Source organism: Xiphophorus hellerii, chromosome 1 (assembly GCF_003331165.1).
Source record: "Xiphophorus hellerii strain 12219 chromosome 1, Xiphophorus_hellerii-4.1, whole genome shotgun sequence".
NCBI classification, from domain to species: domain Eukaryota; kingdom Metazoa; phylum Chordata; class Actinopteri; order Cyprinodontiformes; family Poeciliidae; genus Xiphophorus; species Xiphophorus hellerii.
The window spans coordinates 11,008,730-11,023,059 of NC_045672.1; the positions used below are offsets into that span (position 1 = coordinate 11,008,730).

The window sequence follows — 14,330 nt, forward strand, 5'->3', positions numbered from 1 at the left end:
AAGGAAGTACAGCATAACACTACAGAACGTTGCAACTAAGGTGTATTTTGATATTATAATGATGATTGAAATTTACTACACTGTGCAGGCCTAGTTTTTCTTTCATGTATAAGTGGTTTCATAAGGAAATCTATTATTCCCTTTATTGGATTTCTGTAGGTTTTATGCTCTTTATTAAAATCTACGTCGCACACTTTAAACAAAACAAGCAGCGCAGGGACAGTTAAAACGCTGCATTACTGAAGTGTACTGATGATGAGTGTTGTGTATTTGGAGGCATCGTCATTCAGTTCACAGATTTTGTACCAATCTGAATTTGATCGTTGTTCCTTCTTTGTGTCTCTCCAGGTTTATGCATGTAAAAGAACTGGCTCAGCTCTGCCAGCCCTCTCTTCTGACATCCCACTGTGTCGCTCCACAACCACCACATTGGCCTGCTGTCCTCAACCCATGGAGAGTACACGCCCACCCAGATAGGATGCTGGCCTCGTCCGACGCGCTGCGTCCCCTCCTGCCCATCGCCACCACCTCCTTCTCCTTACGTGTACCTGCTCTTGCCGACGGCTCCTCCCAGCCCTTCAGGCTGCGCCCCGCCCCGCACCAACATGGTGGATGAGATGACCACTATGAAGGATGACATCATCAATGCCAACACGCTGGCTTGGCTGGTCTGCTCGGGCGTGTCCATCCTGGCCAACACTTGGAGCATTCTTAGCGTCAGTGCTAAGCAGAAGAAGTGGAAACCGCTGGAGTTCCTCATCTGCACCCTGGCAGGGACACACATTCTCAACATGGCCATCCCCATCACCATGTACTGTGTCATAACGCTGCGGCGGCAGCACTCTAACTACTGAGTGGAACGAGGGTCTGTGCAAGGTGTTTGTCTCTACCTTTTACACGCTAACATTGGTCACCTGCTTCTCGGTCACCTCGCTCTCCTATCACCGCATGTGGATGGTCCGCTGGCCAGTGAACTACAGGTATGACATTTAATTATGAGACTAAAAAGTCCTACGGCTGTTTCAGATTAAACCAAAGTCATAACACAAATTAAAAGACTAGCTCCTGTTTTTCATATTATAGATAAAACGAACCAGTTGTTGTTTTCTCCTTTTGTAAAATTGCCCTTTATGGAAAGCTCCACTGGTTCCCTCTGGGGATATTTATTATTAGAACTATTCCCCGCAGAAGAAATGATTGCCTTGCAAACTATGTTTGGAGTATCCTCTGACATAAGAGTGAGAATACATATGATGGGTGGGCCACTATTCCAAGGTACATGTTCATGTTTTTTGCATTAAGATTGGGAGGAACTCTTGCACTGGACATTTCATTTTCATTTCCTTTTAGTCTTTGGTTTAATTGCATGAATATCGTCAGTATTCTTATGGCATTAATCTGTCTGGTGCCCGACAACGGCGCCACCGTATCCTCTGACCACAACCAGCAGGCAAGGTGGGTGTGCTGTCTTACCCAAGGACATAATGACTGAGACAAACAGCGCAGGGATTCAGCCAGCAATCTACATGACCAACTTTTACCACTGTCAGCCATATATTTGAATTTATCAAACAAATTGGGAATTTATGGATTAAAGAGATTATTTATTAGTGAGAGCCCAAATAGAAGTTACAAATTGTTTCTGCGGCTGATTCTTTTTTTTTCTCCAAAGAGTTTTTGCGGCGCTAGTGGCTCGTATATTTTTGTGTGTGACAGTAGGCAGACAGGAAGGAGGTGAGGAGAGGGGGGAAGACATGCGGCAAGGTCAGGTGTGAACCGGAGTCGAACCCGCGACGTCCGCGTCGAGGACTAAGGCCTCCAAACGTGGGGCGTGCGAACCCCCTGCGCCACCACAGCACGCCCCTCTGTGGCTGATTCTTGTTAGTTTTCTGTAAAGTCACGACTCTCCTCAGGTTTTCATAAACTATTCAACATAACTTCCACGATTCTAAATTTTTACACAAAACCCATAACAAACATCTGTCTTTTATTTTCTCCTTTTTTAGGACAAAAATAACTCTGAAGAAAGGGCTGCTATTCCTGCAGCAGGCTGCCTACTGACAGCAAATTCAATCAGAAATAATCAACAGCTGCCACAGAGAGACATGATACCTGTATTAGGGATATCAGTCAAATATCTGATGCAAGAACGCTGTTAGTATCGTTCAAGCACTGATACTGGGCTGGATCAGTCCCATCTCTATGTGTAAGCATTCATATAAAATATCTTCAAACTATAAGTATTAAACAAGATAGTTATAAACTTTACAGTCTAACCATAGACCCAAAGAAGCAAATCTCAGAAGATAAGGTGTCATTCCGGTCAGAAATGTTAGATTATTGTCGCGGATTTCTAAGATAGGACGCAGACAGACTTGTGCCATCTGTCAGCCTGTGTACAGTTTGCGAGTTGAAAGGATCGCATCAGGTGAAATGTCTTTCCTGCCAGCATGTTAGCTGGTTGCAGTTATTTGAGGTAACACCTGTGTCAGGCTGTCTAAACAGCCAGTATCTGCCAGCTCTAGTTTCCACTTTCACTTGGTTTTCTCACAACATATGATATTAACAAGAAACAGTGTATAATAATAAAACCGAGGTTCACCACACTTTAACAGCATTAGCACTATTTTCGTCTCGTTTCGTTCTCCCGGGACGTCTGCTGTTCACACCGAGTCACATGCTTTAAACAGGACCTGTGTCTTTATTATATCAGCATTGGAGTGCTGCACTAAAATAAGAAGCTGATTTAATAGAACGACTAGGTTGATTTTTAACACACTAAGGTATTTTGAATACAGGATGATGAAAAGGTGTGTAGTTTGTAAACCATACACCTTTGCATCCCAGAGGTCTCATCTTTAGTCTAATTCAGCTTTTATTCAACATTTGCATATCTCAGCCTTATAATATTCTGTCAAAAGATTTTCTAATATAAACATAACGTAAAGGCTAAATAATAACAAGTTGTAGCTAGATGTTATTCTACAGATTACATGCACAGTGCATTTTGTATCCTCCTGAAAGCCTAACCATGGTGCATCTGGTAAAGAGCAGCATTATGTTGGCTCGCTTTTCTTCCCTGCTGGAAAACAAGTGATTGCACTGCCAGTGGCAATCAACCCTACAGATGCTCGGTCTACGGTCAGCTTGGCAAGTTTTACACACAAGCAGCTGCTCAAAAAAAAAAAGTGCTCGCTCTTGCTCTCTGTATTACCCAGTCTGTTACCACTATTGACTAACACACACACACACACACACACCCCACACACACACCCCACACCCCCCACACACACTCAGAGACACATGGTTTTGCACAAAATGCTTTCATTTTTTACTTTCTCATCTTTATATGTCCCCTCTCCAGATTTTCTTTTTGTTTTTAAGTTAGTTTCAACAGTGATATGGAGGAAGCAAAGTTCCAGACTCAGGCTGTGTAATTAGTGTTCATCTTTCTTTTAAATTGCTTCCCATTCACCCCGCTGAGCAGGCCTGCCTTTTCCCTGACATTAACATACGCCGAAGCCCTAAATTATGAGTTCCAGCTTTTTATTTAGGGAGGTATTCTCATCACCCTGTGCTCACTATCTCATGTAAGTTATTTTCCTCGCTCACTCTGGTAATAGATTCATGCAGCTTGGTGACGTAACCTCCCCCATGTACCCCGGGCGCATTCAGGAAAGGCTAGCATTACTCACTGTGACAACAAGATCTACTTGTTTTTGCAAAAAAAAAAAACAAATAAAGAAACCACAGTGGAAAAATAGAGGCAACTTCTGCCCCTTCTGTGTTATTTACGTTGCCACAGTGCGCATAGACTAAACAAGTTTGAAATATTTTTAAAATCACATTTTAACCTGATAAGAATGAAATGCATCTTCAGAGGATAATCCTGAGAAGAGGAGACGTAAAGGCGATGTTTGCTCTTAATTCCTTTGGAGAGGCTGATGTGGCGTTCGGCTGAAAGAGCTTAAAGAGAAAAGAGTTTACTTTAATTAGTTATATGAGGCAGAAGAAATACTTTACTTCAGCCAGGCCATTTTTTAAATCAATTTATAAAGCAAGTGTTTTATAAACTGAAGTGGTAATGTAAATAAATAGATCAAAGATTATTTTATAGTGTCTAACTGCAGGGAAGCCTTGGCATATGTTCCTTATGTAAATTAGTGAATCTTCTATTGTGCTTATTAAACAGTGAACATTCACATACAGTTCAGAATAAGCATAACCTTTAAAAATCTGTCATTTTTAGACTGCTGGACCACTTATCCAGCAAAATTAGTACAAGACAGAAGTGGTAAAATTCACTGTCAGAATATTGTGATCTACTCTTCAGTTTTCATAAAGCTTTCACCTGCAGTCAACCAACTTTAACTGATTATATTTTCTCTTTAAGAACTAGTCTATCAATATTTTCATATCCTGCATGTTCCATGACAAGCAGAGGTGAAAGTTCAACAGGATAATGCAGAGCACTTTTACTATAATCATTTTAGCCTTCTTGTTTTCTGCTAAAAGTCTCATTTTCTCTTTCTTCCTCACATCCAGAATGAACTACACCTTTATTATGTTACCAAAAATTGTTTTCTTTTCATAGCTTCTTACATCCCGGCTGACTTAATTTTTGAATATCATACTGAAACTGGAAATATCTAAATTTAGGCCTTCTTCACTTTGTAACATCAGTCACCATCTGGAAAAAGATAAAACTTTTAAGATTCTGATGTGTTGGTAGCCTGATCAAAGCCAATCGAAGCTTCTCCAAATCCCAACCTAGTTCCTTGGTTCATGCAATGAAAAGCTCTCATTAGGTTGTGTACATGCATCTAAATTGGTTAACGCCAAGAATTGTGAAAAATATTTAAATACAACATTTTTGAATGGCTAATATCAGCAGCAACTCACCTAGAAAAATACAACCTTAACACTTTTCCTGGCCCTGTTTTATTTCTTAATGACAGATTAATCTGACTCTGAGCAAAGCAAATGAACTTCCTGTCTTTTATCTTCTCTCTCCTCTTAAACTCCAAGTCAATCTGCCTTTATGTGAAATGTGAAAGTGGGAATTGCGGAGCTCCTGCTGTTTTAATTTGTTGTTGTTGGACTTGCCATGGTTTTACTTTGTAGTTTGTATCTTTTTTTCTGGTTTGTTTGTACTCAGGGCTCAAGCTAGATGCAAATCTGTCTCATCGGTATTGACCAACAACATAGATCATAAATAATTCACAGTGGGTGAAATAATAATGGAAAATAAAGGTTTGTGTGAGGAAAACTGCTGTTTCTATAACTTTGCTAAGTGTTAGCTGCTTTAAACCAATTAAGGTCCTTTATTAAAAGAGATTTATAAAAGGCTGTTAACGTTTCAAAATCTAGCATTTAGTAACTTTGCATTAAAACTTTCAACTTGGGCGTGCCGTGGTGGCGGACTGGGTTAGCGCGACCCACATTCAGAGGCAACGTGGCCTCGACGCGGCTGTCGCGGGTTCGACTCCCGGACCCGCCGACGTTTACCGCATGTCTTCCCTCCTCTCCTTCCCCCTTTCCTGTCAGCCTACTTTGAAAAAGGGACACTAGAGCCCACAAAAAAAACCAACTTTCAACTTGCCTGTTATCTGTAGAATTTCTACCCGTTTCATAGTCAAAAATCAGCTAATTCCAGTCACCTATTGATTTCTTGGTTCATCTTTATATCTTTTCATACTTTTATGGCAGCAAAAAGCACCAAAAGGGCCATTTTTCTGCAACTATTCATATCACAGGAGTTAAGAAGAAGCTTATGCTTTAGGATTTTCGGTTACTTTCCTGCCTGGCTCAGTGCTGTTGCAAAATATTTATTGTTTTTAGGAAAATATGGAAAAATACAACACAGGTCAAAACTGACCATAGTTTTAAGAGGGATATGTCCTCCTGCTAAGTGCGCCAATAGCCTTCACCACCAGAAGACAAAGAGAGAGAAAATTCTTCATTGTAGCGGCGACTTGGCGGTGAAAGGAAATGGAAATTCTCTCATGCTGAAAAAGACCCAGATGACAAATGGACCGAAGGAAACTATCAGCAAAAAATCGATTTCCTTCCACTTTCTTCTCTGCTTTGTCCAGGCCATAACTGTTTTTGATGAGGTGCTTTTTTAAACAGATCTTCAAGTGGTCCTTGAAACACCTTTTCAATTTCAACATTTAATTTACTTAGGTGGGAAGATGTTATTTTTTCTGACTTGACAATATTTTGACAAAATTCTTCATAAATACATTCTCATAATAAATCAGAATATGAGGACATTTCTTGTCTCCATAATTCATCATATTTAGCAGCCCTCTAAAGGACAACCAATGGACTTTCAATTGTCAGATTTAGCTGAACTTGGCCTCAGCCGTTTCACATTTTCTTCTCATTAAGTCGCTCTTTTATCGACTTGGATGTACGCCTGGCCTTACAGTGATGCTGATTTGCAATGTGTCTTGTAGAGAAGAGAATATTTTGGGTCGATCCTGGACTGGTATTTGGAACTATTCATAAACTCACCCACCTTTACAAAAAGCTTGTTCCGTGTAAATAAACCTAACCCAAGACTTTATGTTGCCACCACAATATGCACTATTAATACGATCATCCTTTAAAAATGTTCAGTGTTGTTCTGGTGCCAAGCTTACCTTTAGGAATTGTAGCTTAAAAGTTCAGGTTTTATTTTAACAGACTATAATGCATTTTCCCAAAAGGTTCTGGGAGATTTATTTGGGAATGGATGTTTACTGCGGAAGAAAATCTTTCTCTTTCAACACCAGACCTTAGTCCAGAATATGGAGATACCAGGAGTGTCAGGCAATGATGTTGCTGACACAAATACAATCACATGGACGGAGTAAGCAGTTCAAGTAGAACCTGAAATTCAAGAACAGGCTGGCAGCAGCAACAGAGGATCTGACAATGGAGTAACTAAACCAATAGGAGTTTAATTATTGAATGTTTTGCAGGTGAGAACGTGGAATGAAAGGCTTTGGGAGAAAGTACTGATTAAGAAAGGGGACACAAAAGCTGAACACTACAATAACTAGAAATGCAAACAAACCTCAAAAGAGTAGAGTTAGAAAACTATATTCAAAGTCCAGGTCGTTACAAGGAGATGTTCACATTTAGAACTAAATAAGTAAATTGTTAGTCATTTCTGCAGCCGCTTCAGTGTTGCTGTCTGCCTCTTGGCAGCTTTGTTGACCAGTTTCAATGGATGGTTTTATTACAACATCTAGTTTTCTGTATTGTCCCTGTTGCCTTACATTTGCTCCGTTTATCAGTGGCTGTCTTTCTTGTTGAACAGTGTTTGCATAATGCTGTGGATTGTTTTTGCACCCTAGATTTAAATGATGTTTGCTTTTCAGCAAAATACAGCTTCAGCCAAGAAGGAAAAGGAACAGATGTCTGGAACGTCTCACTAGGACAGCTGAACTTTGTTAGTTTACTCACGTTCACTATAATTGACGGCAAGTATGAACACAAGAAGCCTGAGAGTTGAAACTGAATCAAAGGTGCTTCATCAAAATGTTAGTTTAATGGTGTTTCACACTTAAGCAAACAGGTGATTGTTCAGTCTTCCATTTGATTGAGGTTAAATGTGATTTAAATTTGAAATAAGTCAGAAATAATTTAGTCAAAGTCTAACATTTTAGCAGGGTTTTGTACACCTTTGTCAGCTTTCCAGGCATACAGTAACTGCGGTAAAGTTTTAGCAGGAATACCTCTGAGATTTCTCTGAGAAGACGAGACTCACAAGCTTTAAACTAATAAGCTTCAGGACTTGCGGAGCAGAACATAAAGCAACGGCCAATTTAAGCTGAAGCCCTGACAGCTTTGCTGAATTGAAACAAAATTCTTTGCTTATGCTTCCAGGTTGAGTAACACCAAAAAGCAGGCGGTTCACACAGTGATGGGTATCTGGATGGTGTCCTTCATCCTGTCCACGCTCCCAGCAGTGGGCTGGCATGACACCATCGATCGCTTCTACACCTCCGACTGCAGATTCATTGTGACAGAGATCGGCCTGGGCTTCGGCGTTTGCTTCCTGCTGCTCATCGGTGGCAGCGTGGCCATGGGCGTGATCTGCATCGGCATTGCTCTCTTCCAGACCTTCTCCATTCAGGCGGGCCATAACGCCGACAAGAACAAGTTCAATGTCCCGACCATCGTGGTGGAGGATGCTCAGGGGAAGCGCAGATCATCCATTGACGGATCAGAGCCTCTCAAGACTTCGCTGCAGATCACTTACCTGATCAGTGGCATCGTCTTCATCTACGACTTCCTGACTGGTTTCCCCATACTGGTGAGTTTATTGTAGGTAGTGGCTAAGAGGTTAGATTTGAGCTCTCAATGGAAAATGGAGCCATGTTAGTCAGAGAGACAAAAAAAAGTGAAAATGTGGCTTTGGAAAGTATTTTCCTTGTGATTTGCAAGAATAGTTTAGATTTATGCAATTCCATAAATATGAATCACACTGCACGGTATCTGAAGTTGTTGATTTCAACAGACAGGCATATTTCCTCCCGGATATCCCTTATTTTTATCTGTCAAACCATCTCTTCCAGTTTTGTTTTTTAAAGCACTTTTATTATATATGAAGAGATTGTGACTTTGCTTATGCAATCTTGGGTAATGTTGAGTTAAAGTATGCCTGAATCTTGAGTGAATGAGTTAATAGTCTTTCACATCTTCCTTATTCAAAAGACATTTATAGTTCTCAAAGTTGAGTGTTTACTGAAAGCTATGGGCTTCTGTTTTTTCTTGTATCCTCAATGAACCAGCCTGGCCTCCTGAAAGCAAGTTAGTTACAGTTTGGTAAATTAGCTTTCCAGCAGTAATTTACTTTTTTTAAAACAATAAAAGCTGCAGAAGGCACAAGAATCTGGTCAGTTTACATGCTGCTTAGGCTATTGTCTGTCTATGTATGCCATCTGCTGAATATTTTTTACAATCCATAAAGCTTTCTAAAATCACATCATGTCTATCTGAACCAAAACAATTACAGTGTTTCACAAAGAGGACATGAATATTTGTTCTTGTAAATTCAGAAGGAATACTGCTGTAATTCCCTTTTTGAGAACTTGCTGATTACACACCAGACCTATTAAGTAAACAAGCATTGTAAGTACTATCAGTTTATTTGAAGTGTCTCAATCTAGAAATATTCTTCCTCTGCTTCACATGTGTACATTTTGTAAAGATTATTTGTATTTTGACACTTTGGATTTTGGAGATTTTGAATTATTTTCTCTTGTTAAGTTGTAATTTTAACGTAAAACCAAAACAGCTCAGTTCCTAAATTTTCTGCCATGCGTCTGCTGTGGTCCTCTAAACTGGAGAGGAATAAAAAAAAACTCGCTCAGCCAAATCAAGGGCCTCTTATTTAAACAGCTCAACATTCTTTTTCTCTATTTGTATTTTCACTAGACCTCTTATTTTTGTTGCAAATGTCATCATGAGAAGAAGCTATACTTTGGAGTCTGTGTTGCAATCTTTGGTGCAAGACGAAAAGCGTTCTCAGTGCATAGCAACTAATGTAGCATTACGCTGAGATAGTTTATTTCAGTATCGGTGTTAAAAATGCCTTTTTGCTGAATTATCTTGAAGATAATCCACTCATTTTGTTAAAAAAAATAATAGCACACTTTACAACAACAACAGCACTGCATTGTATATTGTTTCATAGAGTTGAATTACTGATGAAAGATCATGTTTCTAGTGCAGCGAACGAAACAGCGAGTCTTCTGGTCCTGATCTAATGAGCTATTTAAATGCATGGAAAGCCGTTCACACACAAATATACTGCGTCTTTGTTTTGGAGTGCATGGAGTTACATGGAGTAATCCAGCCTTAGAGAGCCCAGAAACAAAACCATATGCTCGTACAATATCTGCGGGTCTAGATGGGATTTGTTTTGATGCTAAGATCAATAACTTCAGGGTTGCATGTAAAAGTGATTTATGTGTATATCCATTTGAAGTTTCGGTAAAATAATCGCACACTAAATGATTCTAAACAAATTGACATACTGTATGTTTGATGAAAATGAACAGATATTCCATATGTAAACTATAAGCCTGTTTTGTCTATACTTACAGTTTTTCTGCATCACTCTCTAATTCTGGCAGTACTGAGCACCTGTTAGAAATATTTATTGTAGCTCCCAGAGGGAGCAGCCACTAGTGCAAGGACTCATTGAACTCTTCATTAACTATAAACTATATAGTTTATAGTTGTTGTATGAACAAAATGTTTTGCCATCTGTACTTGGCTGGCTGTTTGGTGATGGGTTTGGCCAGAGCTACAACACCATGAGCGAGACTGCTGTTGCAGTCAGTGGCCTCTGTTCAATGTTAGCTGACGTTTCTCAGTCTGTTGAACAGATTGAGTTTTTGTTGTTCTACATGAAAAGAATACTAATAATTGTAATCACCTTGCGAGCCGTGATTTCTGTTGGTGTTTTTGTGTGTTACATGTAATCTTTTTTATATTAACACTGAAATGAGGCAATGTCCCTTTAATGCTGATGTAAATTGTTTGTGCTCCATTACTTCAACTTTACAATCTAGTAATGTCATTATAGATGTCTGATAAGACTGTACAGTATATCACAAGTATTTCATTGTGCAATAGTCACACCATAAAGGACTATTTGGAGTGCTATAAATGTCAGCTAATAATATACTCCCAATTTTTATGAACTTGCATTCTGTACGCAGAATGGTCACATTGGACAAAAAAGACATTGGTCATCACAGAGTGATGGAAGCACAGATAAGGAAGAGAGGAAATAGGAAAATAGCCTGATGATATTGTCATCACAAAATGTACAATTATTGCCACCAACACAAGATTTCCTAATATCATGCAGCCTTAACGCCTGACCAGAGTATGAGTATCATATGAGTATTTTTATGCAGCTCCCTCAATTTTTCCCCTAAACAGTTTTCTGAATGTTGCTAAAATTGATAGCATCATATTTTTGTGACATTAAAAGCCTAATTGCAACTTGTAAAAGGCTTTACTTTTTGTTCTAAAAAGGTGGTGAGCTTTGCCAGTCTGAAGTTCGACCGCTCCTATAACTGGATGGTGCTGTGTGTGCTGTGGTGCTCCATCGCTCAGTCCATTTTGCTGCCCATGTTCCTCTGGGCTTGCGACCGTTACCGGGCCGACATCCGTATGGTGTGGGAGAAGTGTGTCGCCATCATGTCCAACGATGAAGTGGATGAGGGTAAGTTATTGTAAGGCTTCTCCCTTCTGCCCCGCCTCCGTTTTTCCCTCATTTGCACCTGCCCAGTTGATGATGTTTAAAGCCTTTTTTAATTAACTTGGTAAATCAATGAAGGAAAGCTCTTTACGTACTGTACATGTCTAAACAGCTTTAGTCTAGAGTAGTCCAAAGAAAATTTATATCAAATTGCTCATGACTAAAAAGAATGAAAACAGAATATTTGCTGGGGAAAAATGTTAAATGAATCTGTTTAGATGAAATTATTGCTGTTCAGTCAAGAAAAGAAGGGAACATTTCTATTTTTGTTATTGATTAAACGTCCTGGTTACAAGCTGATGTATGATACAGCTGGAAACCTAAAATGTTAAGCAATTACTTTGCGGAGCGGCAGTGATGTGTTGCTCTATGCGCCATCTTGTCAGAAAATACAGAACAGTCACACAGGCACTTTCTCTGCCATCTCTTTGAAAAGACTTTGAACTTCAGCAACTGTTTGATGGAAAATTTCTGTGATTTTGAAGCTATTATCTCAAAATCACAAATTGTACTTTTTTTTCTGTTTTGTGTACTTTTTAAGTGTGAACATTTGCAAATAAGTTTTTTAAAGCAGTTTTAATTACTTTTCTTTAATCTGTACATTATCTCAAGTCACAGGTGAAATGTTATCATGTGACCTTTGTTATGAAATAAAAACTGAAAGGACAAGTGTCTGTGTAGCTTTATAAAGTGCTTATAACTTTATTTTCTATGATGTCTGTATTTATGCTTTAAAACTGCTACAGATATATGAAGCTACATTGCTTAACAAAGCATCTGTTTGTCTTTTTACTGTAATGCTTTAAAATGGGTTATCCTCCCTTGGAAAGATTTTCTTGAGAGGGCAACAGAATAAATCATTCGGTTGACAGCTTTTAGTGAAAGTGAACCAAACGCTGTTAAGATGCATATTCATGTCATTTTGATGGTCATATTTCCCTCAAGTCAGGAATAAAACAATTGGGTATTGGTTACAAACCTAAAATGCATTGAATTAATGATTTTTTTATGCTTCTTTATGTTTGTTTTCTTTTCTTTTGCTTTTCTTTTGTATTTGTGCAATGATAAGTCACCTGCTGACGGAAGTCATTTAAAGGCACACACACATTAAACGACACTTAGCTAATATGAGAAAGTCTCATGATACCTACCTCTTTCACAACATACTAAAACAAGTATTTAGTACTTAGTTCAACTCGATTTAATTCAGTTCAGTTCAAGTTAATTCATTTGAATTCAATGCAGCTTAAATTTCCACCAAGAAAACAGACACTTCTGCAACATCTGGTTCTAAAATGAGGTCACATGATAATCATGCAGCAGGTAGAAACATGAACTGGGCTAAAAGTTTCTCCCCCTGTTTTTGTTTAAACGCAACCCTGTCTGAATCCCTCCTGCCCCGTTTCTAACCCTCTAGACCTTCTGACCCTTTTTCTCTTTTTGACACCTTTCCTCAGAGCTGAAAATTGTCCAAAGGGTGCCATTAAAAACACAAGGCAGTTCATATTCTGTGTGATAATTAACACTCCCAGTTCTCTGTTTTGTTTTGTTTTTCTTTTTTTTCCAGAGGGCTTGCCATGTATAACTCATCACAGTTGTATGTATAAGAACTGTTTTCTGTTTCCCAAAGCTACTAACTTTGCATGCAAAGCTGCCTGTGCAAATAGCAACTTTCATCCTCCATCCATTTGGCCAACATTTATCCTCAAGATCATTTTATACCCATCTTCAATTGATTTGTTGTGAACATAAAGACAGTTATTGTGTTAGAATAATAAAAAAAAAAGATTTAAAAAATTGCAACAATTCTGGTTTTGGTTTTGAATTTCACAAGCAATTCCTTGGCTATCTCTGCTTGGTTCTTTGCTTGTAGCTTACATTCCTGAGAACACACATACGAGAAGTCAACAAATCAGAGAACGATTGAACTTGTTTCTCCTTTCTATTCGTCTGTCTGTCTGTCTGTCTTGTGTATGGAGTTTCGTTGCTCTCTAATCCTGACGCTCGTGCTTTTCTGCACTTTGCAGAAAACAGCCAAGATGGAGGAATTCATGCCGACTTAATATATGACAGACCATATGACTATAGCTCGGCGCCTGAAATCGTGACGATAGACCGTAATGCCAAGTTTGAGTTCTCAACCTTAGAAAGGGGGGTTCTGCAAGGGTATCCATTGAGGGAACAACAGGAAGATAAAATGCAGTATTTGCAGGTATATTTATTGATTTCCTTCATTTCTTTTTTTTTTTAATCAGTTGAATTAATTTAACTTTATTATTGAATGCATGGTGAAGTGGCCTTGTATGCCTTTGCAGCAGCTTGATTGAAATGGTAATAATTGTGATGCTTTCTCTCTGATTTGCAGCAGGTTTTATTTTTTTGGCCTTTTGTTTTGTTTTCCTAGGGTGAATCTAAAATATTCTCACGCTGACTAATGTTTGGTAAATATGACCATCAGTAGTCCCATCAATACATTAACTGTGCATCATTTACCAAGTACTATGTCCTAGTCATGAACTTACAAACAACATTACAATATTGTGGAAGAGGGTAAGAGTGTAGTAAATGACTTACCTTCTACATTTCAGGATTATCCTCAAGCGATATAAATGTCCGCTCATATCCTGCAAAAAAAATAGCATTGTGTTCATTCAATCCAGCTTCCATCCCAGTCAGATGAAGAGCTGTGAAAAAGCTCATTTTCAACCTGCATCTGCAATAAAGCTGGAACTCGCAGCCTTCCAGGGCAGTTCAGCAAATTCAGAATGAAAATATTTGCTTTGATTCAGGCATTGGCTTCATTTTGAAAATAGCCTTTTACTCTCTCTGATTTCATATCACCTTAACGTGGTTTAAAGTAATCATAGTTTGAACTGTCCTAAAAGACTGTAGTGGGGATATGTAACGTCAAAGTCAGCAATTCCCAACCATACAATATTACCTCTTGCAAAGCATCTGACAGTAGTACTGTGTCATCTTTGTGTTATTCAGTAAAAATTGAAAAAAAAAAAAGTATCATGAGGTCTATTTTATACGTATCTGTACTGCAAATCAATTT

The 14,330-nt window shown here is 38.8% G+C and overlaps 1 protein-coding gene across 1 annotated transcript in view; it reads left to right on the forward strand.

Moving 5' to 3' along the window:
- gpr153 (G protein-coupled receptor 153) overlaps nt 1-14,330 on the forward strand; it is a 35,684-nt gene that overhangs the window by 16,486 nt on the left and 4,868 nt on the right. Inside the window, 5 exon segments of the mRNA XM_032571469.1 lie at nt 349-851; nt 853-980; nt 7,879-8,308; nt 11,047-11,236; nt 13,300-13,484. Coding sequence (XP_032427360.1) covers nt 606-851; nt 853-980; nt 7,879-8,308; nt 11,047-11,236; nt 13,300-13,484 — 1,179 coding nt within the window. The 5' untranslated portion in view covers nt 349-605.